General features: G+C 40.6%; 1 protein-coding gene across 1 annotated transcript; it reads left to right on the top strand.

The window, feature by feature from the left end:
* The first annotated feature begins 1,964 nt into the window (after positions 1 to 1,964).
* On the top strand, positions 1,965 to 25,596 carry LOC105935581 (ras association domain-containing protein 8). Its single transcript, XM_012876078.3, has 6 exons — positions 1,965 to 2,373; positions 13,270 to 13,473; positions 17,317 to 18,116; positions 18,249 to 18,446; positions 21,170 to 21,314; positions 23,837 to 25,596. Exons 2-6 carry the CDS (start codon positions 13,371 to 13,373, stop codon positions 23,956 to 23,958), a joined length of 1,368 nt encoding a protein of 455 aa, XP_012731532.2. The 5' UTR covers positions 1,965 to 2,373; positions 13,270 to 13,370; the 3' UTR covers positions 23,959 to 25,596.
* The last annotated feature ends 951 nt before the right edge of the window (positions 25,597 to 26,547 follow it).

Below are 26,547 nucleotides of genomic sequence, written 5' to 3'. Positions count from 1 at the left end.
ATCAACAGATGTTGAGAATTGGTGTTGTAGTAAAACAGCTCAATTGTCTTTTTAGATTTTGAAGGTATATGTGAATAATTTATTATTTATTAATTCCACATTTACATTTGAAACTAAATAGTAAAAGGATTTTTGAAATGGCTCCATAATGTTATGTTACTTTCTATAGATGGTAAGAATGCAAACATGCTCACAGTACAAGACAAGCGCATTTTAATTGTTTTACATTTCCTGATCCAAAGTCATTGACATGAAAGATTTGTATATACCTTTTACTATTACATGCTTTTGTTAATTTCTAGTTGTTGTTTTTTATTTTTATTTTTGGTGGAAAAAAATACATTCTTCATAAATGATGAAGAACATTTAAAGGGTTTAAAGTTGATCTAGAGATAAAAATTATTATCTGGAAATTTTAAACCTTCATCAACACTAGTCATGAACTGATTTACAATGCTTTAAGTAGCCCACATGGATTCAAACGTGTGGTTCTTTAGTTTGATTTTACTTTCCGGTAAGAAATGGCAATGCTTGGAAAGAGGGGATCTTACGGAGTACTGAAAGTGACATAATTATAAATAAAAGCAGAACTATATAAATAGCTCAATGAATACAATGTGCCAATCAATTAAAAAATGGTACATCATTTTATAATTATGAATGTCTTTGTAAAAAAAAAAATCCAATTTATTTACTTCACCACTTTCATAATTATAATTATAGCTATAATTATTCAATAATTACTCCAGGACTTTCTCTGGCATCTCATTTATTTTATTGACCTTCACATTTCTCCTCTATTTCTAACACATTACTTACTGAAGCATTTGGTTTTAATGGTACTGTTTTTTTTATTAGTTCTTTTTTCATCATTTTCTTTTACTTTTGGATGCATTTATGTCAACTCCGTAAATGACCCATTCCTAATTCAAAGATCAATGTAGCTCTTGCTGCAAAATATTGTGTTTGGTCAAGAAACGTTGATAGCTTGATTCATACTGAAAGAACTGATTTTTAAAAGCACATATGAATCATTCCAGAACTTACTCCCATCGGTAGCAAAAATAAAGAGCTTTTTTATAAAAATAAAACAATTCATATAAATCTTACATGATGTCATTCTCCACATATGGTAAAGGTGATCGTTTTCTAGATCTTCATAATGTGATGAAAAACTTATCCTTATCCTCTATGCAAATTCATAATTTTTTTATATGGATTGTACAGAAGAGGATTATGGCCATTAAAAAAAGTCTATTCAATTCTGACTTAATTCTCAGAATTTTTTGAATGGCCCTAATCCTCTTCCGTAGGATTGACTTGGATCTTTTTGTCCATTTTCATTTCTTAATCTTAAAGCGGCAGTACATCTGCATCTGAACCCTAATTGAAAATAAAGACCAATCATAACATTTCACCTGTTAAGCAGCTATGTTAGGGGGGGAAAAAATTGAAAACGCTACGTTTTAGGATCAATTTTAAAGTTATTTTACTTGCTTTTACATCTCTTAATGGCTTAATGTTGACCTTTGGTCTTGTAAAGTGCTTTATAAATAAGTATGGTATGGTACCTATTAGTATTACTTTTAATAACATTATTTAACATGCTCAGGGCTCAACCTCACAAGGAAAGTTGCAAAGGTGAAGGAAAGAGAGGGAGAGAGGATTTTTTTTGACAATGTCCCTTCCCTGAAATGTTGCTGTTTCTATGGGGTTTTTTTTGGCCCTGAATAAGCACTCTTTTATTTGTATTCTGGGTTACTGTGATAACACCGAGCCATTTTGTTTCTACACAGGCACGGCGAAGAATCCCTCATCTAAATATGCGAGATATGGATTCCTCCGTGTTTCACCAGGAGAAAATGTTCTGTTCAGATGTCTAGTATCTGTAAAAGTTGGAGGCATCCCTCCCCCCCGTCACAGTGTTATTGCAGCTTTAAAGGGTCCACAATGCCTTGCGGTGTCCCAGTTCTTCCAAGGCGATGTAGCTCTCTACCAGCAGGAGTAATGAAACTGGGAGAGGAGAGGAGAGGAGAGGAGAGAGGGGAGGCAGGAGGGAGAGGAGCATTTTCCGCAGCTCAGCGCCGAGACCGCAGAGGACAAACACAAACTTTCAGACAGCGGTCTGAAGCGTCGGATCCCCGCTTTCATCTAGGAACCAACCACGGCCTCCCTCTCTTTCTCAAACGTGACTGTTGTTGTTTTTGGTTTTTTTGAAATCTCCCATTTTTGACGCAATATCCCTGGAAGTGATTTATTAGGCAATGGTGAAACGGGACAGATTTCGCGCAATCCGCGCTTTTACCTGCGTCTTCCCCACAAACTTCCCCCCGCAGAGAGAGAGCTGAGCTGGATCTGCTTCGTGCCTCCAAGGTAGGGCATCGCCAGGGAGCCGCCGCCGCTGCAGAGCCTCATTGCAGCCGAGCCAGTTTGTTGTAGCGTGGGGCTGGGATAGCGGAAACATTTCCATAGTGGGATAGTTGTGCCACTCCGATCCAACTACAGCCCCCCTAACGCCATTAGAGGCTCCTCCAGCCTCCACGCAGACGCGCAACTACGGCCAGGACTCCTGCGTTTTCCGCGTCCGGGGGGTTTAGCGCTCAGCTGTTGGCGTAAACTTCAACATGTTTGGGTGTGATCCCAGCTGAGGCTTGTTGTTTTTTTGTTCTCTTGGGTTGTTGCTCAACAGGCCGAATGTTTTGCACAAGGTTCTCCTAAAAAAAAAAAAAATGTTTTTCTCTTTTTCACTACTGCCTTCCCATCGTTTCTTTCAGCATCGTCTGCAAATGTTTTACATTTTCAGCCTCTTTTCCGTCTCTGATTGTAACTAAGTCAGACTCTTGAAGAGTTAGGAGGATGATACACTGCAGAGCGAAAGTGTTCACACCCCTCTTTACTTTTCCAAAAAAAAAAAAAAAATTCACGTTACAATCTCAATCTTTGATGTATTTCTTTGGGGTTTTGTGCGTCAGACCAATACAAGGTTGATGCACAGTTGGAGAGGAAAATTGTACACGGTTTTTATTATCGTTATTTTAAACAAAAATGTTGCAAACAAGCATCCAAAAAGTTTGGCATGAATTTGTATTCAGTCTCCTGAGTGGATATTCAGTAGAGCGACCTTTGGCTGCCGATGCAGATGTAATGTAGCTATCAGCTTTTCACATCTTGAAAATGAAAAAGTTTGGGCGTACTTGTTTGGGAAAAATAACGCAGGCTCAATGAGATTGGAGGGAGAGCGGCTGTAAACATCAATTTCTGATGCTTGCCCCGGATTATTGGTTGGATTTAGGTCTGAACTTTGACTGGACCGTTCAGACTCATGAATATGCTTTGATTCAACCCTTTCTGTTGCTTGGTTCTATTATCCGGCTGGAAGGTGAATTCCACCCCAGTCTCAAGTCGTTTCCAGCCTCAAACAGGTTCCTTCAAAAAATAATTTTTAAATTCATCCTTCTTCCATCAACACTATTGCCCTTTCCCAAACCTGCAGAAGGAAAGCCACCCCACAGCATGCTGCTGCCACCACCAAGTTTCACTGAGATCTTTGTGAATTCAAGGTGATCAAGGTGTTTGCCTTCAGCTCACTCCTGAGCTGATCAGCACGACTTGTGCCATACCTTTAAATATAACTTCTTATAGCTTTAGTTCAACAATGAATTTCTTCTTGCTTCTCTGATCAATCAGTGCTTTGCTTGCCCACCCCGTCAGCCATGTTTTGGTAGATTGCAGTTGTGCCATATTCCTTTACATTTCCGACAGCATGATTAAATGGTGTTTTGTGAGATTCAAAGTTTTGGATATTGTTATATAAAACGGGGCCTGCCTTAAACTTCTTCACAACTTTCGCCCTAATGTTTGATACAATTATGCAGAGATCAACTCTAGTTAGGTAATTCTAAAGGCAATTGGTTGCAGTGTAATAATATTTAGAGCTAGAGCTGAGCCAAATGTAAAATATGTAGAAAATCACAAATATTTTTTTCAGTGCTAACCCATTTTGATAATTGTAAAGGTACAGTTTCAAATTGAAATTAACATTATTAACGTGACCACTCATGTAAAGGCATAGTGGATGAACTTTTGGTGCCTTTGAGTTCTGGGGGGGGTCATCTTATCTATTGGTTGACCCACATGACAGTCATTGTGACGCGCTCACGTAACGCCAACGTTTGTACTCGTTTCTTGCTAGTTTCCTTTTGCTGCGCATGCACACTTCCAAGTGTTTATGTATCCAGCGAGCTTCGGTTTCAGTTTGCTCCGTACATTGTAGCTCCGCTGCTCTCACCGTATGCTTTGAAAATGGCTGAAAGTCGCAAGGAGCAAACTCTCTTACAAGTTTATGAGAATAGGAAGGCTCCAGAGGAAAGAAACGAGACCAGAGTGGGTTTGGGAGATTCTTTCATGCGATCCCCTTGAGGAGCGAATGAGCAGCTAAGACCGTATTGCAGTTGTTCAAAAAGTGACATGAACGTTTCTCACCTACATATGGGAAAAATTGTTCTCTCTACCTTAAGTGTCGTGGTAAATCAGGAAAGTACACTTTCTCCACTAGCAATCTTTTCATCTACAAAACCAATTGGAAGTACAGTTTAAGAGTGCAAACATGTTTTAATGCACGCATAAAATAACATAACTCAAGTTAACGTTATTAGACGGAATCGCTTCTTCTTGCCAAACTGCTTAGATAATAGTGACCCCACATGCAGCCTGACAGGTCACATGTCGTATTGAGTTTTACAGTCTACCTTTATCTTAAGCGTTGCTAATTCTTGTTCCTTGACAAAATATTGTAACTGTGGTGATTGCTTTGGCCCAGGCTAAACTTTTCAGAATTTTCTTTACAGATTAGACTGCAGGGATTTGTGTATTTTGATGGCATCTGAAAACGATCCCCTTTTTTGCTGGAACAGTAAATAAATGTGACCATCCCCGCTGCTCCTCTCCGGCAGTTCAGCTCTGTGTGAGCAGCGTGAAGGAGTCGGCTCCAGATGATGTTTTACAAACCTCAGTAACATGTATAAGTTGGCCAGATGCCTCCCACAGCCCCGCTGTTTTGCTGCTGCGCCTCTGCCCCCGCTGCGGGAGCCTCCTGCCCGCCCCTGCTGCTGCCTCAAAGCGGCCCAGCGAGCAGTGAATATGGCAGGGGAACAAAGGCGGCATTATAGCCGGCCGAACGTGCCGTCCAGATGTTGGAGATTCTGCCAGGACTGACCTCCCAAACTGGGTAGGAGGAGGAGGCGGGGGGTGGGGTGCCTCAGCTCCTATTAGTTTAATATCAACCAGGCAGACGCAGAGAGAGGGGCCTGTAACTTCCAGAGCGGGGGCTGTTGAACCGCTCAGAGGAGCTGTGGGTGTTGTGCGTAGCGTGACTGGATGTGGGTTTAATCCCAAACTCCCCAGTCTTTAAAGTAGAGTTAAATAGTTCTAAGCTAGTGCGGGGAATTACTTATTCCTTTTTTAGATTTTCTTCTCTTTTTTTCCAGTGTCACTTTGATGGTATGGATTGCTCAGATAACTTACTTTTCAAAGTTTTAGGCAGGAATCGCTCAATATTTTTATTCAACTTTAAGTTTGCAGTTAAGCAACTAATATCAATGAGCATTGCAGGAAAATCTGGTGAGAATTCTCTGCAGATATTTCAAATAAACGCACGTTAAAGTGGATGCACTCTGCTGTCGTGCTGGTGAACGTCTAACTTAAGTCTCTTTTGTTGGAGAGCAACCCGTAACTTTCTTATCTTGTTGTCGTGGCCGGTCGCTTTCTCACAGTGCAGGAATGCATCCTCTGTTTGCTATCAGTTCCCACCCTCCAGGATCAAGGCCTGGTCTCTCAAGGCTCTGTCTGTCGCATGGTACACACATTAAGCGGGCATAGTTTGCAATGAGAAACTCCTTCATGCAGTCACAAATACTGGGAGGACAGCAAAGGTTCCATGGTGTCAGGATGCCAAAAAAACTAAAATAAACATCCTGGAAAAATCTAAACAGTAAAGCTTGCCTTTATGTTCCTACCCATTTGATACTTTGTAAAACTACCTTTCTGTGCAGTTACAGCTGCAAGTCTTTTCTGATGCTTCTCAACCCGCTCTTTGGAGAAATTGGTAACATTTTTCACCAATTTTTCTTGGCAAATTAAGTCAAACTCAGTTGTGTTGAACGGAAAATGTCTCTGAACACAGATTGGATTTACGTCTGGAGGTCTGAACTTTGACTAGACCATTGTATTATGCAAATGTGCTTTGATCTAAGACTTTCCACAACAGGCTTTCTTTCAGGATCTGCCCCATGTGTAGCTAAATCCACCTGGAGCGCTGACCAAATTCCCTGTCACTGTAAAAAAGTAAAGCAAAGCCTCCACACAGCATGATGCTGCCACCACCTTCTTTCCCTGTGGGGATGATATATTTAGGGAGACGTTCAGCGTTTTTCAACCTCACATAGAGTTTTGCAACAAGGAGAAAAACTTCAGTTTTGATCTCCTCTGATCAGTCTTCTTCATGACATGTCAGACATTACGCTGGACTTCTCATAGTTTTCTTTCAATGACGGACGAGCAACTTTTCAGATTGTGAAGTCCACATCTAATAGCTGTCCTGTCAAGGGATGTTTGTTCCTGAGCTACGGATCTCTCCTGCTCCTCTGCTTCTCTGATCAGTACTCTCCTTGTCTGGTCTGTAAGTTTAGGCGAACAGACATGGATTGGGAGGTTTTCAGTAGAGCCATAGGCTTTCAATTTTCAGACTATTGATTTAACAGCACTCTGTGAGGTGTCCAAACCTCGGGCTACTCTTTCAATAAAGATAGTTTGACTTTGACTTTAAAGCACAACCCTGTTTTAAAATTCTGACTGATCTGTCTGCAGTTTTCCTTGGTCTTGATTCTGTTTGTGTTTGTTTGCTGACGGTTTAACAAACCTTCGAGTTCTTCATAAATAAGTTGTATTTAGACTGCAGTTAAATTACACATAGGTGGACTTTGTTTTCCAATTAAGTGATTTAGGCATGCAATTAGGGCTTCACAATTAATCACATTTGCCATATAATCGTAATTTCAAAAAACGCAATTTCCAAATAGCAGAGGTCTACAATTCCTGGCTATGTCACAATTGTTACATAGTGTTGGTAATATGTTTAAAGTGGGTTTGCCTGAAGAGTTTCTATAATTAATACTTCTTACCAGAATCTTTAGGGAATCGCACCATAGCACTAAGTACCAGTCAAACTGTTTAATACATAGTCTGGTTTGTTGGTTTCACTTTAAGTTGAACAAGGATTGGTTTTTTTGTTTTTCTGTTTTTTTTGTGGGATGCCAGATTAAAGACGTTTGAATTAGAGATGTGCACTTATTCTATCATTTATCATTATTAGAGGGAAAATATGATTTATAAGCATCATAATTAAGAAAAAAATCTAATTGATGATGTTTGCAAACCTGAAAAACTGTCTGCGATAGTTTTGTTGTTTGAGCTATTCTCTCCACTGTTGATTTCCACATCGCTTCAAAATACACCACTAATCCAAAATGAGTCACATATTTTAATCTTACGTTTGGCCGCCTGTAGCTTTGATTACGGCACGCGTTTGCTGTGGTATCACTTCCATATGCCTTTGCACTGTCATGACATGTATTCCTATCCAGAGTTGCATTTATTTCTCACTGAGATAATTGGAGAATTGGAGCACACAAATGTCCTTTCTAGCACATCATAAAGAGACTCAATGGATTAAGGTCTGGACTCTGGTGCCCACCATGTGTGAAAACGATAACTGTTGGTCTTGCACAATTTGCCAACGGGGAATAAGATCTACACTGATGGAGTAACCTGGTCATTGGGGCAGTGTGCGGATCTCTTTCTTTGGGCACATAATGTTGCTGAACCTTGACCTGACCAATTGGAGCAACCACAAATCATAGCAATCCCCCCACAGGCTTGTATAGTAGGCGCTACGCATGGTGGGTGCATAGATTCATGTGCTTCTCTTCTTACCCTGCTACGTTTATCCCTCTGAAGCAGGATGAATCCGGGCTCATTGGACCACATGAACTCCATGAACTCCCATTTGCACCAGAGTCCAGTCTTTATGCCCTCCACAAGACTGACGTCTTAATGAACATCCAAACATTAAGACTTATCCACTTGTAGTTTCGGCCCCTCTCTCTGCGTCTGCCTGGTTGATATTAAACTAAAAGGAGCTGAAGCACCCCATCCCCCACCTCCTCCTACCCAGTTTGGGAGGTCATTACAGGCACAATCTCCAACATCTACAAAATATCTCGGAGAAATAAAAATGGCGGGTTCGCAAAATCGGTAAGCCATAAGTCCATGACCTTGTTTAGCAGTTCTGCAGCAATCCTTGTGTAGGAATTGTTCAAAAAACTGAACGGAAAACCGAACGGCTTCAATAATTGGACTGAAACCAAATATAAAGATATCCATGCAGCACCTGAGGAGACTACAAAAAAATTTTTTCCCCATTCCTAGATACTCTAAGTATACATCTTTAAAAAAAAAAAAAAAAAAAAAAAAAAGTGGATTTTGTTTGATATGTTCTCTTTAAGGTCACACAGCTGTTTACTTCACATTGTGCGTGTCGCAATGCTCTCACTTTCACTGTTGAACTGCGAGTTCTGCTGTTGTTGTTCTTGTTGTTGTTTTTTTTTACGATTTAATTTCACCAAACGTTTAAGTGACCGCCGATCACAATCATTCAAGATTTCCTTTCCGACCGCATTTCTTCCGCACATTTCCTCGATATCCTTCCAGATTTGAACAATGGTATGGGGTCGTTCTTATTAGTTTCAGCAATCTTCCAACAACTTGACCCATCTGAAACAGATCATCTTCTGTTCCACGACCACAGCTTGTGTCTTAGACGCATGTTTAAGCCATAAAAAGATAATTGCCGCATCATTTTGGGTTAAACAACTTGTTTCCAGCTGAAACATAATCATCCGCCAGTAATCATCCAGGGGGAGACTCTTACCCATTTGCTTTTTTAAAATCCAGATTTGTGGTTTTGGCATTTAAAAAAAAAAAAAAAAACCTTTTAGAAAAAATTAAAGAGACGTGATGACTTTTGCAGGACGCTAACTGTACATTAGATCATAACCTAATCTCTTTGGGGCCTTTTTTTAAATTAGACGTGCTTGTGCAGTCCTTGCACATATTGGTTTTTTGGGGGAGCGGAAAGAGATTTCTGCCACTGGTGCCTCAACAATAAAGCCGCCGTCTGGCTCTGATTGCTCGCAGAGATCTATTTCACAACAGAGCTGCTGCCAATTACAGCTCAGTATAAATTGCTTGTAATTACATGCTGCTCTACTGGGTGCACAGTTTGACTTAAAGTTTGGGAACCAACAGAGAGGAGGGGTTTAGACGTTATTCTGATGTTGCTCAAGTCTGTGAGAAATGCCCTTCTGTCTCTAATTACCCGGCAGTGTTGGAGACTTTTTAGGAATCAGGGTCCTTTTGTTCCGAATTAGTTTGACTCGACTACTTGGCTTTACAGTTAATTACAGGGAAGAATTTTCGATCCTTGGCTGTATGGATGAATTGTCCTCTGTTGTGGGTGAACAATGGTCAGTGAATGTGGACAGGAAGCAGAACGGCATGTATTTGTGCGGCAGCAAGTGTTAGAACATTTGGTGTTTTTTCCTGTGAGATCATTTTGCTCAGGCCCTTTTGTGCCACGTTATAAATGTTCGTTTAGTTTTGCTCAAACTCGCCGCTGTTAAGAAAAAGGGATTCATGCACATTCTAGAAGAAAACCTTGGTATTTTCCAGGTCTAGACAAACATTGTATTTCTAGACCTTATTCTTTAACTTTGTATCCAAAAGTTCCATCCAGCTACCCCCTTCCTCTTTTTATCCAGCCATTTGCAACTCTGTCCTCCCAATTGATAGCACGTCCGCCCCATCCATCAGCCCATCTGTTCATCCTTGTATCGGTTTGTCCCTCCGTCCATCCGCTAGGTCGTGCACATATCCATCGATCATCCATTATTCCATTACCGTATCCGTCCATCCATCGGTTTGCCTGTTCAGCATCTAGCGATCTATCTGCACGACTGTTTATATGTACCTCTATCTAGCCATCCGCACAGTCTCTGGGGTTTCCGCATTCAATATTTAAAGCCTGACATTGTTTTGTGTTTGTACAACAAAAACGGGTAAAAAGGAGATTATTTGGGGATTTGTTTGAAAGAGCCCAGATCAAAGTCCTAATCTGCACAATCCGCTGACAACCTGCGACGCGAGGCTGCTTATAAATTCTGTAGATTCACTAAATAGCCCGTGCCTTTTCCCCCCTGTTTGTTTTTTCTGTGCTACTGAGGATATACTGGTTGTGTTGAAGCACCCACAGGAGCATATGGTAGAATGTTTACACCAGCAGCCAGCTGAAGCCTTTTCCCTGCCAGCTTGGTATGCCCCTGTAGGTCTGGAGGGTTGTCATCAGCAGCCGGGTGAGGCAGGCTGTTCGGTGCTCCTCACACACTTCTCTGCTCTGAGAGGAATGCGGGTCCAGTCATTGTTGCTCAACACCAGACTGTAACAAATCAGAGCAGGCGCTCAGATCATCTGGATTTGAGCTTTTGCAGAAGTTTATCATCTCAGCTGAGCTTTAATAGAAATCCAAGAGCTCATCTGCCTCGTGGAACGCTTTTCTGGCAAAATGCACACTGCAAAAATCAGGAGGCAGGCATCCCCCCCTCCCCCCTCCCCAAGCTGCGGCTTTGGCGGGCCAACAGAGCAGAGCTTGCAGGATGGCACTCTGCCCTGCACCGCTGCGTCTGTATCATTAGTTGGGTTTTCTGGGTTAATGTCAACAAATACAACACAGAGGAAAGGAGCTTTGACTCTGAATATGAAATTTTTTTCATATTTTGTCACTAGAAAATTCAATGTAGATTTTGTGCGATAGATCAACCCAAAGTAGTAGATAATTGGGAAGGTGAAGGATAATGATGCATGGCTTTTTTTTTTTTTTTCTTTAAATGTACACGTTAAAATTGAAAGTGTGACACACATTTCTTTTCAGCCCACTTCACTGTACCTCAAAATAAAATCCAGTTCGTTCAGAATTCATCTAACTAGCAAATAAACTCCCATCTGTGTGTCATTTCACGACAGATTAAATACAGCTGTTGTGCAAAGGCCTCGGTGGTTTGTTAGAGTGCATTAGTCAACTAAGAGCATCATAAAGACCAAGACACAGACCAGGCAGTATGAGGTAAAAATGTTTAAAGCAGGATTAGGTTATAAAACATTTAAGATTCCAATGCTGTGGACATTTTGACTGAGCACTGTGCGATCCATCATCCTAAAATGGAAAAAAGACTAAGACACAACTGCAGCCAAGATGCACAAGGTAACTCTGGAGCTGCTGCAGAGATTTACAGTTCAGGTGGGAGGTTCCTTTGAAAAGTAAACCATTAGTCATGCTCTGCAAAAATCTGGCTTTTCTCTGGGTAGAGGAAAGCTATTTTGGAAAGAACGCCATAAGGACTCCCAGTTAAAGCATGTGGACATCACAGAGAACGTGTGCATGGAGGGCGCGCTGGTCACATAAGACCAAAACAGAACTTTTGGCCTATATGTGAAACACTGTTTGTGGGAGGAGAGTAACTGTGCTTATCACCCTAAATTCGCCATCCTCGCAGTGAAAAATGGAGTTGGCGACTTTCTGCTGTGGGGATTCTTTTCCTCAGTAGTACGGTAGCAAATACAACCAGAACCACAAAGGAATTGTTAATGTCCAAGCATATGCATGCATTAGAATGGCCTAGTCCAAGTCCTGACCTGAATTCAACTGAGAATCTGTGGAAATGCATGAATATTGCTATTTAAAGCTACTAATTATCTAATGTGTATTTAGAAAATGCCAATATAATACAATATAACCACAAAATCAAAAATGTTTGGTGGTAACATAACAAAATGTAAAAAGTTATCATAAAGTCATAGCTTTGCTGGTGTTTTTCCCTTTATTTTTTCCGTTTTCATCCTCCACGGCTGAGCCACAGTGGTCTCTTTGCCTCAGAACCAGCACCATTATTGCTTTTGAAATTAATTGTGAAAACAAAGTTTGGGTTCGTGGATCATAAAGATCTCATCGACCGCTTGACTGCGAGTGTTTTCCAGCTCCTTTCTTCCTGTCCTCCAGTGCTTCGCTGCCATTTAAGGGCAGTCTGAAAAGAAGGACAAAAGCCCTTTCTGACCAGCTGCCAGTGTGCCGAGAATAGCATGAGCGGGCGACGCGACAATGTTGTACCTGCAAATGCGAAGCCGAGTTTAATAGAGTTGGACAAAAATTAGATGCACTGAACTGAGGCCACGTTTTTTTTTTTCTTTGTGAAAGGACCAGGCAAACAATTTCCCTTTCTATGGACTTTTTATTATTATTTTTTTAAAGATTCATTTTAATCCAAATCTAGTCGTCTGTCCTTCTCTGCTCCTGCCGCCTTGCAGGGCTGCATGGTGACTTGATTGCGCGTAGAAACACATTTGGCTGAGGTAAGGACAAACCAACTGATGGGGATGACTTTGGGAATCTGAACAGGGAATACCTGAGCTGGGGGAGGTGTAATTGCTGGGGAGGACAAAGGCCCCTTTTCATACAGCTGTGTCAGTGCAGTGAAGGTTAGATTCATGGAGGGGGATACAGATGGGCCGTTCATTGTGACCGGATTTACTGTCCTGAAGAACGCGCTGAAGGATTCCTGTCAGTAATTACGCGGCTTTTTAAAAAAAACCTGCCTTGTAGATCTCTTGATCTGATGAAGTGAATTTTTGTTGTTGTTGTTGTTCTGGTAAAGCAAAACAGAAAAAAAAGGAAAAGTGTGTGGAGAGCAATTTAAAAAAATGCAGCGATATGCTACAAAAAAAATCTTGAATTTCCTTCTTTAGTCCTTTCAGAGGTAATTTTTCTGTCGGCTCAGCCTCTATCTAATTCCCGGTACAAAAGCAGGAACTGGCCTTGGGAATGTCTGCTGGCAGATTCTTCCTGCACCCCCAACTGTCATGTACCTATTCATAGAGGGGAACAAAACAACGCTGTTGAGGCCAGGTGGCCGGGCCTGCCTGGAGTCCATTCCCTAGTTGGACCGTCTCACATGTAATCATTTTCTCCTGGTGTGTTCTTCGTTGATGTATATTTTTGCTGCTAAATTGCCCACTGGAGGCTCAAATCACACGAGCTCTGTAACGTTGGCCGTCCGAGTGCGTCGTGACTCACGCTTCCTGTTTTCCCCTGTGTTTCCTACGCAGTACATTAGCCAGAGGGATTTCCTGCGAGCCGCCATCATTCCTGCCTCGAATAATGTTGGGGCCCGCTCACCATAACGGCCCCGATCGCTTCTGACCCAGAAATGGAGCTGAAGGTCTGGGTGGACGGCGTCCAGAGGGTCGTGTGCGGGGTCACAGAGGCAACCACCTGCCAGGAAGTGGTGATTGCTTTGGCCCAGGCTATAGGTAAATATTCCTGTTGTTTTTTTTTTTTTGTTTTACTGCTACAGACCGCCAGTACAACCTGTCCACTAGCTTTCGAAGCAGGCACGTGTTCTCTTTTTTTTTTCCTGCTTATTTATGTGGATGTTTGTGTGTTTTGCTTTTATTAACTCTTTAAATGTTCCAGGCTCTTATGAAAGATCTGGAATGTGGTTTAGTTTGAAGATTTAGAAAATCATGATTTTTAAAGAACCTTTTTCAGGTCTGAACTTGCAGCTTTTTAAAAAAAACTATCTCCTGATCCTGAAGTTTTGTTCCTAATGTCCGTCCAAGGACATGGGATTAGGCTAATTTAGGCCAACTTTGATACCGGTCCGTTACTACTTTGAAATTAAGAAAGGTATGTTGTGTTTGCACTTGAAACCTCTGTAGCTTTAAAGTACAGTGATATAACTCTACATTTCCTGAGTCCCACACAGTTTACACGAGTACCAGGATTGTCGAGCATTTCACCTAAATTGTTCAAACAATCGTTGTAAAATTCATTAATTATTGCTCCGGCTGACTTCGGATTACACTACAAGCCAAAAGTCCTGAAGTAAAGACGATCATTACAGTCAGTTTAATTGTTGTTCTTTACAACAAAATAAGCTTGATTACTATATAAAGTCACATATCGGAATAGATTTTAACTATAATTAATCCTGATGCCTAAACTTTGTGTTTTTAAGTCAGCCTCCTCTGGCTTCTACAACAGCTTGGGATGTATACAGTAGCCAAACTGAATTGTTTTCACTTTTGTGAGAAAGTTGGGACTCTTGCAAATCGTTTTATCCCTTCCCAACATTTCCTCAACACTGATCTGGTAACATCACAGTGTACCTGAAAGTAAGGTGTGGTTGTGCTGTAAATCCGTCCCAAAATACTCCAAACTCAAACCAGCTTTTCAGAAAAGATTGGAGAATAGTTGCTTCCAAATGTTTGGGCTTTGTTGGCTGTGTTTTCAAATCAGCGGTGTCCAAACTTCTTTTTTCCCCCCCACATAAACCAGAGTTGTTAGATTGAAAGTAACCATGGGCTACAAAAATTCCAGTTTTGTTTTTTGTGGGTATTTAAACTGCAAAAACTTACCTGCTTATCAATAAACAGAATATGTGATATTTAGATAAACTCAGAGCAAAGTTTTCCCAAAAAGTAACTAAATCTTGTACATGAAAGTATCCAACATGCTTGCCGGGTAAAATGGAGACGTATGACTTCCTTAGTTTTTTTTGGGGTGTGCTGTTTTCTTGATCTAGAAAAGTTTAGATCTGTTCTCAGTTTTATTTATATATATATATATATATATATATATATATATATATATATATATAGATATATATATATATATATATATATATATATATATATATATATATATATATATATATATATATATATATATATATATATAATGTGTGTGTGTGACATTTTACAGAATCTATAAAGCACCATAACTGTCTTGATCTCTGATAGGGAAGATGTTCTGGTTCTGTTTGGTGTTAATTGGGACTTCATAATTATTTTTAGATATTGCACAAAACTAATATCATAAACTTAAAAGCTTTGTTGATTTGAAATGGTGGGACAAAACATAATGTTATCCCGAGATAATGTTGTTAGAAGTCCATTCTTAAATCATGGCCTTCCTCGCTGAGGTTTCTGATAAACACATTTTATCACTGCCTTATTGTTTAAGAGGAAAAAAGGGCCAGGCTCTAACTATTGTTGGAAAACAATGATAGCTAGATTTCATTCCTATTGTTCGTAATCACTGTGCCATATTTGTTCTCCAGATGGTTTTATGACCCTATTATGAAGACGTGAACAGCTGTAGTTGTGTATGAGCGTGCTCCTTTGCATTCACAAACATCCTCCCACGATCATAGAGGACGTTTTCCTAAAATGCCAAGCTGTTGTTTTTAGACAGAAAAACGAGGACCTGTGAGGTAAGTAACTGTCATCTCTACCGCCTTCATTTTCAGCTCCCGCTGAGAAACGGCGGGCCATAATCAGGGGGCTATATTGGTGCTTTCTTGGATTTACGCACCCCGCTCTCCTATAGCTGTTGCAGAAATGGGGGCACTTGAGCATAATGCATTGACATCACTTCCCACTAAGCGAGGGGAGGAGGAAGGAAAGTCTGACTCATCCCCTTCGTATCCTGCCAAACTCTGAAAGCTGTACTTCCTCTGAGCCCCTTCCTTTCGATGCTCCCCACATACACAGCACTCTAACGGATCAAACCTAAATATTGATTTTGTGTTTGACGTTTATTGAGCATTTTCTGTGTGTGCACTTTTGGAGTTTTTTTTTATTGTCAGAGCTCAAAGGAATGTATGTTATAATCGATGAGCCAAATGGGAAAAGCAGCTGTTCAAAGTGCTGAAACTGCTGATCTACAGATCTGTATTTGTTTCACTATTTTTTTTATTTCTTTTTTGTAGAGGCCACACCTTTAAAAAGTATTCATACTCTTGCTTTATGCAGACAAACCAACTCAAATTATATTATTTGTATATCATGCTCACAATTCTGCTTATAGTAATAGCCATCTGTCCATATATTCATAGTACATGTAAACTCTGTTATAATAACAATCATCTGTATATTATGCTATTGTACATATTTGTAAAACTCTATTTATAGTAATATCCACTTGTATATTATATTCGGTACATATCCAGCTGTAAATTTAGTTGACAATACTAGTTATTTGTATATTATTTTCATAGGGCAAATCTATCAGTAAAATTATTTTTATAATAGTATCCACCTCTATATTTATTCAGTAATAACCCACGTCCTGTACTTATGGAACCATTGTTTATCCTGCACTTGCTGCTATTGCACTTCTGGTTAGACCTAAACTGCATTTCGTTGCCTTGTACCTGTACCTCTGTAATGACAATAAAATTGAATCTAATCTAATCTACAGTATTAGATTAGATTAGTATTCTCTGTTAGGTTTCTTCCAGCATGGTCCTTTAATTGGTGCCATCCATCTACCCGTTAACGTTGATCTGCCCTTCTGTGGCTGGTGAAGAAAAGCATTCTCACATTATAACACTGCCCACATCATGACGCAGCCACCACCATGTTTCAAACTGCAAACAGGACTGGCGAAAGCTTTCTTTTAATTGTGGCTTTCTTCTTGCCACTCAAGAAGTGGCAGGTTTTTGGAGTGCTTCAGTAAACAGGTTCTCCCACCTCCACAACTTCATCTCTGACCTGTCTGCGATGTTCTTGATCTGATGCTGCTTCTTCACTAATGTTCTCTAGCAAACCTCTGAGGCCTTCACAGAATGTATGTGTGTGTGTGTTGGGTTTTAAATTAAAAACATTAATTTTTTCCTTTTGGATGCAATTGGTTGCACTCAATTTCATTTACAGGCTGAATACAAATGGACGTCAACATTTTAAGACTTTAGTTTCTAAAACATTTTGTTTACGGTGCTATTTTATGTTGGTTATAAAAAAAAATCCCCCAATTCTTTATATTCTGCATTTTGCTTTAGCTTTCTTTGAAACTTGGTTTTCATTTATTATATAAAAAGATTAAAAAGAAACTACAAAACAAAATGGTGTGAATTTAACCTTCACATTTTTTATATTTTTACAAAACAAAAGTGCTTTTAAAAAACATACCTGTGTTCAAATGGATACGGGGGGGAACTTCCTGCTTAATGAACTGTTGGGTTTGTTTTGAAGTTATTCTTCTCCCTTTTAGATCAGAACTGCTTTTTTCCATCTTGTTCTTCTTTATATTCAAAGCGCTATGATGTCATCGCTAACCATGTGTTGTTTTAACGTGTTTGTCGTTCACAGGTCGCACGGGGAGGTACACTTTAGTAGAGAAATGGCGGGACACGGAGCGCCACCTAGCCCCTCACGAGAGCCCTGTGGCCTCTCTAAACACTTGGGGTCAGTATGCTGGTGACGTGCAGCTAATCCTTCATCGCACGGGCCCCTCGCTGACAGAACGCCCTCCCTCAGAGGGCCCCCCTCTTAGGGGTCCTGAACGGGGGCTTTATCGTCAGAGTCTGCCTCCTCTTGCCAAACTTCGCTATCCCAACGATGGCTCTCTCCGCCGGCGCGAGCCGCGCCGCAAGTCCCTGACCTTCACCGGTGCACCGAGGAGCCTGAGGGAGATCCTGAGCGGAGGCCGCATCAGTGAGGCCGAAGGTAAGCGAAGACTTCTCCTTGGTAACGGCGGGAATCACCACCATGCGGGGCCGGCCTTTGGGACGGCTTCCCCGGGCCTGTGGACCTGTCGCATGGAAGATCTGGTCAGACTGGTCAGTCTGCAAAGGGAGACTCTGAATGTGCTGGAGAAAAAGCTGGAGGCCTATGAGGCCGAGCTCCAGGCCTGGTCCGAGGGCCGAGGACGACGGGGTGCCGGGTGCGCTGCCGATCTGGGTAGAGGAGGAGGGCTGTTGGAGGAGATCCTGAGGCTGGAGAAGCACCTCAGGAAGAATGAGGTGGAAATGGAGGAGGAAGAGTTTTGGGCCACTGAGCTGCAGATTGAGATGGAGAGCGAGAGGCAGCTGGAGGAACGACTGCAGGAGCTGCGAGGGCGGCTGCAGGGCTGCGAGATGGAAATTGAAGAAAAGCTTGGAATGTTAAAGGTATATTGTCTCTGTAAATTGGCAAAAATGATCTGACGTATCAAAATGGTGTGCACGGTACAATACTGTTAGATGTAGTGATAGGTTTATTTTCATTTTCTCAGCATTTTCCTTTTTTCTTTTGCTTACTAGGGGGTAGAAGCAGGCCTCGAAGAGGAGAAGCTGCAGAGAGAGCGCCAGGAGACCCAGTGGGTGAGTGAGGCTGAGGCTCGGGCTCAGGCCCTCCGGGTCAAGGCGGAGTTGAAGGCCCAAGAGAGACAGACCATCCAGCTGGAGAGCAGCTGCAGGGCTGTGGACAGATCGCTCGGACAAAGCAGTAAGAAACTGCAGGTGAGCTTTTCTGATTCAATGACCAGTTTGGACCAGTTCATTCATCCTTCCTTTTCTTCATCTGTATCTCCTTCCATCCATCGGTTCATCCTTCCCTCCGGCCGTTCCTTGCTTCTGTCCCTCCGTTCATCCGTCTCTCCCTCACTCTGTCCGTCTCGCCTTACGTCAATCATTCATCAGAATCAGAATCAGAATTCTGATTCTGAAGTGTGGCCAGGGGGCCATTTGTTATGATGCCTATGCAGACAGATTTGGCCAACCAGCAGAGGTGGCTGGTACAGATGGAAACTTTTTTCTTATTTATTTTTAGTAAGGGCAAAATAATTACAGGCAAGACAAAATCTTACAATTGAAGGTACAACACAATGCATTCGGATTTTAATAACCACACTTTTTACATTCTTTTTAATTCCATTGTAAACAGGACCCCATTGATCCGATGACTTTTACTCAAACATAGACTTTGGTACATTAAAATCTGCTTTGAATTCATTTATTAAAATTGGCTGAATGCAGCAAGTGTTTTCAAATAAAACCACTGACCAATTCTTAAATTAGAACTAAAATATTAAATTTTTCATTTTTTAAAGCTTAAAGTAATTTGCAAACTGGGCGATCATGTTTTACTATGACAAAAGAGCAAACCTATTTTTAACTTCTGGATCTTCAACCATTTACACACCTGTTTCCTACAGAAAATCTGACTAATTTGTTTAGTTAAAATGATCAAATAAAAAAAATTGCTTTTGTTTTTGCCTATTTTCTTCTTTTATTCATTTTTCGACCCTCTGGTACTTCTGACTTGACAATTTCGGCCCACATGCCGAAAAGTCTGGACACCCCTGCCTTACGCCCAGCCCAGACTGCATGAGCCCAGAAACCCTGTAGGACTCCAACAAGTCGCACTGCCTTGGCTCAACATTATAAAAACTGGAGAGAAGCTCCTGTCCCCCCGTGAGGCGGAAGATCCCCGACTGTTTGATCTGATCCGGCTGCAGAATCTTTTCAGAAAGGTCAGACAGAGATTTCGGCGCAACAATGAATAGAAACCAAGTTACTGGCCTTAACGCTGTCGTTATCATAGTTGGGCTCTGAAAAGAGAAAGTGAAAGAGGAGGAGAGACGGACCCAGCTGTGAAGTCTCACACAGCTTGGATAAGCGGGACCGTAATAAGACGTCTGTAACGTAATCTTTTAAGAGTCTTTAATTTAATCATCTCAATTTTAGTCTTTAATGTCTTAAAAATGTCAAGATTTTGTAACGGAACGCAAAGTAACATTTTAGGGTTGTTCGCCCTTTTGCTACTTTCATTGATTCCTTATTTTCATTTTACTTCGATTCAATCAGTCCATCCAGGAAAGTGGATATTTAAAGGAGCAATAAGTGAAATTTCAGTATTTCAGACAGAAAGAACTAAAAAAAGTTAAATGTAAATACATAAGTAATAACTGCTTGCCTAATATATACTTATTTTCTAAAATGCAACTGTTAGTGCATAATAAAATCGTTTAAATGTACGAACCTCTTCTATTACTGCTTATTGATACATTTTATAAGGTATTAAGAAATGAATTTTAGTATATTTACAATATATTATATTTTCAATAAAAATACTAAACAAGAACATTATAAATACACTCAGCATAACATTTAAATGTGTTATTCTGGCATAAGATAAACACAGAAATTGAAATATAATTGAAGTATAAGTGTACATAAAGTTGTACACTTATACTTATAGTTCAGCACACAAAAGTAAATCAATACTTTGAATTGAATTTTAATTGTATTAAAATTCTACTTAAATTTACTAAGTACTGAAAAAGTTGTTTCAAAATAACACTCTTAAAATTTGTTTTATTATAATTTATAAAAAAAATATTTTAGGATTTCAGTTTAGGCAACTACAAGGTGTTAAACATGGGCAAGTTAAATGAAAAAACAATTTAATCACATGCTAGAGCCAACAAACACAAAGATGAGTGGAAAAGGTTAAAGATTTACTTATGTAAATTGTTAAGTTTAGCAAGTTGAGGATTCAAAAACTAGGTAAATTTAAACATCTTTTTTTATAATTTAACCTTTTGAAACTTAGAGAAACCATTTGTCTACAAGTAACACTTCAAGGCTATGTGAGCAACTTGAAGCAGAACACTTTGAAATATTTTTCTTTTAAGATCAGAAGTGCTTGAACAATACTTCTTTCTTTCTCTCTTTCTTTCTTTCTTTCTTTCTTTCAACCCTGGTGACTGCTCACTCTTAGCCTGGTTCTGCTGGAGCTGGGTTTCTTCCTTCCGGCCTCTTTTCTACTGTTGATACAAGCTTTCTTTGGAAATTGCTGGAAAGGCAGGGACTGGATACAATCAGCTGGGATATGTTAGATAAACCTACTGCCATTGTAAACTGAATTTGACAGCAATGTATTATAACTGTGATCCAATTGAAATGTATGTCATTTTATTACGTATCTCTGTATAAATTTGATCTGCTTGTCTGGTAAAGTGCTATGAGAACAGTTTTTTTTTGTGAACTGGTGCTGTTTAGATTAACTGAATTGAAATCTCTGGTGCTTGACCTGATAACATATCCTCTGAGTACACGCTATAAGCATCCTGGAAAATCCATTTAGGTCAGTAACAAAAGATTGGAGTATGTATTTATGGGTCGAGGTCTCAGATTCAAGCGGCTTGTCTTTGTGTCTCTGTATTGTCGTTTCATCGAAGGACATGCAGCAGGAGCTGGAGCAGCTGACCAAGGAGCTGCGGCAGGTGAACCTGCAGCAGTTCATCCAGCAGACTGGAACCAAGGTCACAGTTCTGCCGGCTGAACCAACCGAGGAGGACTGTGCGAACAGCAGTTCTGGTACAGGTAATGAAGGCTGTCTTAAATATTACATGAAAGCTTTTTGTAGGGAAATTCTGTTCAGGTCCAAACCCTAAATGAGACGAACAGCTTCTGACAGGCCGGTGAAGTGTCATTGTGATAGATCTGACCCGGGATTAGATCACTTCTAACTGTAGTCTGTTGGAGAATAATGGTGCTCTTTGACTTCAAAAACACTTTGTGCATGTTAAGTGTGGGAATGAAAGCAAAGTTCAGTTTGAGTGTTAGAGAAATCACTTTGTCCGTCAAGGCGCACTTTGTTCTGAAGCCTCGGTTCTTGACAGCCTGCTGAGAGAAAATGACTGAGTTCTGTGTCTTCCATCTCTGTGCGTCAGTATGTGAAGGGCGGAAAATAGCAGTAAAGTACATGCAGTACGAATCTTTGCTCCTGCCTAAGTGGTGGTTCTGAACTCCCTGCAAAGAGCTGCAGCAGCTCTGCCGTCTGGTAAATTACCCGCGGAGAGCAGATGCTCCTCATGAGAGCCATGCACGTTGATGGGGGAAGTGAAGGCTGCATTCAAGCTGGTTCCTAAAAACTTTACAATGATTTAGTGATTTTTGAATCTTTTTTTTTTCCAATGTCTGAGTAGAATAACAATACATTTCTTGGCAGAAAAGCTAAAATATGCTTTAAAAAAACAACAAAGTTGCAAGCAGGACCAGTCCTGATGAAAACAGACTTTGAGGCTTTTTAGGGCCCCCTGCTGGTCTGTGGGACCGAACAGCAGTGCTCATGGCGCATTGCTCACTCTGCTCAGGGCAGGTTGAGCAATGCGCCAGTTGTACGCATAATTCATTAAATTTTCAGAGCTAATTCACATTTTTTACTGCTCTTCTCTAAGCTCAGAAAAGAAGGCTGTGACATGAAGCAACTTTTTACTTTAAAGGCTTAAAAAAAAAGTAAGACAAACTGTCTTAAGATTCTCGTGCAAATTGTTGCACATTTGTTTATTTTTAGATCTTAAAAAGGATTTATAAAATCCCCACTGGAATTAAATATTGAAAACATGGATGTCAAGATCAGGAATAAAAAAAATCCCTAACAATTGGAAACTGAAATATCCTCTCTTACTAAAAAGAATAAAATAAGTCATGTCAATGCTTTTTAAATCTGGAACATTGAAAGCGCAGTAAAGTAAAGCACTACATTTCCCCAGTATCACATGTAACTCGCTTCATGCAGCACAGTTTGCTTTAGTGCTAAGCTGTTGGCATGTTTACTGTCTGTTTCGATATCTTAACTCTTGATTATTTAGCTCATAGCATATTTTCTGACAGTTCCCGTTAATCAGACGAAACTCAGGGAATAGGTTCACCTGTATGAAACACCTGTAGCTTTGCTTTGAGCATCACAAAACGTAATCACAAGTCTTTAAGCTGTGCTCTTGTCTGGTAGCTGTCTGGGTTTACACTGGCTGGACAGGTCACATGACACAGGCGGACAGGGAGGTGGAGCAGCCTCAGACGCTGTAAAAGTCATTTTAAAGGGTAAAAAGGCTTATACTTACAGTTATGTGCATAAATTGTACTATAGTTTTGCAAGCCGTGCAAAAAAAAGTTGCCCCCCAATTGTTTAAAACTAGCCTCAAAAAAAATGGCCATGGCTGATACCTATGATTTTGTACTTGAAATACAAAAATTGTATTTCAAGTACTATTTTTTTTTAAGTAAATAGGATGAAATTACTGAATTCTAGTCACATTTATCATACAGTCAGTGTAATTAATTGTCTGCTCACGAGTTAACAGCAAAACAATGCAAATATGACCAAGCATGGACAAAGTAAAAGGAAAGTAGACGGCGCTGAGGTGGATGATGGGAAGGAAGATCTGTTCGGGGCCTCATCAACTCCTGGGCTAGCGCTCATGAGCATTAAAATCTAAATATATCAGAACACACTCTGAATTAAGCCTTTTTCTTTCTAAACACACCTCTGGTCCTTAATGTGTTCCTTACAGGCCCTGAAACTGAAAAGCAGACTTGTTAAATGCAACTAGATTTTGTGCTGATGGCATGAAAACGTTGCTTTGGGATTCTGACATGTCGGCTGAAACAGAAGTGATAATTAATAAGTAATTAATAAGTGCATGATCTGGTAACCTTGTGGTCTTTGAATCATAAAATTCACTGCAGTCCTGTTGCAAAGCTCAGCCTTGCCCCCTGGTGGATCCTAAGAAGAGCTGCACAACATTGCATGTTATGCAATCGCAAAAATTGCTTTTCTGATTTATTTTACAGGAAAGTATATTCAAAATAATATGCTTTTAAAAAAGGGACTACTCAATCATTGAGCTTCTGGGTAACATGTGTAATTTGAAAAGATGAGAAACTTAAAAATTTGATTGGTAAATATTATATTGGTGCATTTTAACGCGTTTTTTTTTTAATGCATCACTTTGTGTGGTAGAGCTGAAGTTTGCTAAACTGTCAAATGCACCATATCGATGCTGAACAAGAAAAAGCTGTTGTGCCGTTTCATTCTCCCCCCTTGTCCGTTTCCTCATCAGATTTGGCGGCCCTGACGGGCTCGCTGAAGCGTCCCATGTCGACCCAGCCTGTGTCCAGCCACCTTCGTGTCCTCGCCAACCCTCTCAGCTCTGGCCTGAACCCAGAGGGGATCTACGTTTGACCCCCCCCCCCCCCCAGAACTCACCCTACGCAGCACATCCCTGCAGCTCCAGACTATGCATCCTTTGAACCCGGTGGCAAACTTTAGTGTGAAGTGTGAAGATACGGTGAGCATACGGTCTCGGACTGGAAATGATTGAGCACTGGCCCTGAAGGGAACACCAGTTTGTAGTGATGGACAACAAAAACCACTGCACCCTTTGGAATGGTGCACCCTCTCTTCTCATGTCTCTCCCAAACATCTGGCTGTTGTGGACATCAACATATCCACTTATTGTACTTTCACTTTACTACCTGCTGAATGATTTGTATGCATCTTTTTTGCCTTTTAGAAAGTGACCATGAGAGTCTTCTTCGATTATGTGCGTTTCTCTCTCCAGCAAAGCGTCTTATTCTTATTGAAGTGAAGGATCCACTTGTCTCTGTAGTAGAACTGTGAACAATCTCTCCCTGTGCTCAGTTGGCTCAAGTTAAAACTATGCACAAATGGTTCATGTTTTTTTTTTGTTACTGAATGTTTCTGTGTGTACTTACCAAAATGAAGGCTTACTGTAGATGTTTGTACTCTTTAGCTTTATTCAGTGAGTGCATTTTATTCTAAAGGTGTGCATTCCTGCAGCCGTGGCTGCATATTAAAGCAGTGTTAACTCTCCTTTTTAGCTGTATTTTTGTTGCTCGATGGCAACAAAGTAAATATATCTATATTTTCCGAATGTATTTTATGCTCGTTTTATCTTACGGATTGCGTGTGGCCAAAGATCGTTGCTCGTTGCATGATTGTGTCGGCCATCTTTGAATGTGCAGAGAGTACTCAAAGCTGTAGGGGTCGACGTGGCAACGGCAGTCATAAAGCGGACGGTCACGGCTGCAATGTGAAGTAAGAGCGCGAGCCTGTCATTGCAGCAGCTCGTCTGCGTTCGTCTGCATGCGCGCACACGTAGTCAGAACTTTGAAGGTTTGAAGCACTTCTTAAATCGTCGCATATATGACAGTGATTCAAGATATTTGCCTGTGTGTGTGTGTGTGTGTGTGTTTGTGTGCGTGCGCGTGCAGAATAGCCAAGTTGCGAAGCTTCACTTAGGTTGTAGATAAGCTGCTAAACACATCCAAGTGCCTTATCCTCATTCCATTAACAGTGTTTCCAGATACAGCACAGAGGAGGTTTTTACGGAGGGCGTTGAAGGAAAAATCAGGAATAGTCAAGAGAAAAAAAAAAAAAAAACCTGTAGAAATCAGTGCCGGTATGCAACATGAGGAAAGGAAACTACACCATTTTTTACAAATGTTTTGTAGGAATGTCAAAGCAAACAAGAAACCTCTGTCCTTTGCCGCTGTATAGTTATCATAAAACCACAAGCAACAATTAAGGTGTTTTTTTTTTTTTTGGTTGTTTTTTTCTTCGTTTTTTTTTTTTTTTACATTCAACACATGTACTGTACTTTGGATCAGAACTTTCACGTTGTTGTGGTCACTGTTTACAACTTCATATCTTCTAGAGCTCCAATAAGATGTCAACTTTAAATAACTTGTTTTGTTTTTCTTGCCTTAATCTACTGCAAATTGTGGCCAGTTGTGTATGGCTGTAACAGAATGCAGATATGACATGGATTGCATGGTTCAATAAACCATCGGAATAAAATCCTGTTTTGTGACTGGTGTGTGCTGGAACTGTCTAAAATGACCGAGGACATGATGAACGTTTATCTGGCCGCAGATTCCACACGGTTATTATTTAATTAACTTAAGTGCCTCTGTGGTGTAGTGGGCTAAGTCCGTGTCCTTGCTACAGGGAACCCGGGTATGAATCCTGGTTGACTCAGGAAGGGCATCCTGCATGAAAACAGCCAAATCTGCGTGTAAATCATGCTGACTCGTGACGACCTCTGGATAAGGGAGCAGCCGAAAGGAGTCGCATTATTTAATAAACTTCAATTCAATTCAATTCAATTTATTTATATAGCGCCTATTGGAACTAGGATTCCAATAGGGGAAAGCAGTGTTTGGTAATGCTTAGTGCATCAATGTTGCTTCTGTCAATTTTAAGAGGGAAAGTAGCATTTAGGGGTGGCCTATTAACTTGGACGTCTGAGCATCAGCTCAAATGTCTTGTCCGTTTGCTGCTCTGGAGCACCTAACTGTGTGGGAAGACGGCAGCGGTGACCTCAGCGAAGTAGCTGTTGTGCATTAATCTACAAAGGGTTATAAGGACTTTGCCCAATTCCCAATTTCAAGTCCATCATTGTACAGAAGAGAAAAAGATTGATACTCATTGCCTGTTTTCCCACAGGTGACATCCCAGCAAACCCACGCCAAGGTCAAATGATGCAATGATCATAGAAACTGTAAATTAGTGAAAAGCTTCATCTTAGGCTCTATAGGCCTTTTCTAATAAATAAAAACAACGTGGGATCTGATGTCTTGTTTTGCAGGCTTGAGGGAAAACTGAAAGTGACGAAGACCAGACCAAAATGCTTAGAACTGAAAAAATTATCATCTGACTGACAGCAAGAGTTTAAGAGCCAGACCAGCAGAGGGAGGTATTTCCACAGGAATAAAATTGCAGTTAATAATATAAAATGAGAATATCCAG

This window comes from Fundulus heteroclitus, chromosome 2 (assembly GCF_011125445.2).
Source record: "Fundulus heteroclitus isolate FHET01 chromosome 2, MU-UCD_Fhet_4.1, whole genome shotgun sequence".
Taxonomy (NCBI): Eukaryota; Metazoa; Chordata; class Actinopteri; order Cyprinodontiformes; family Fundulidae; genus Fundulus; species Fundulus heteroclitus.
This window is presented reverse-complemented; position numbering and strand designations above follow the sequence as displayed.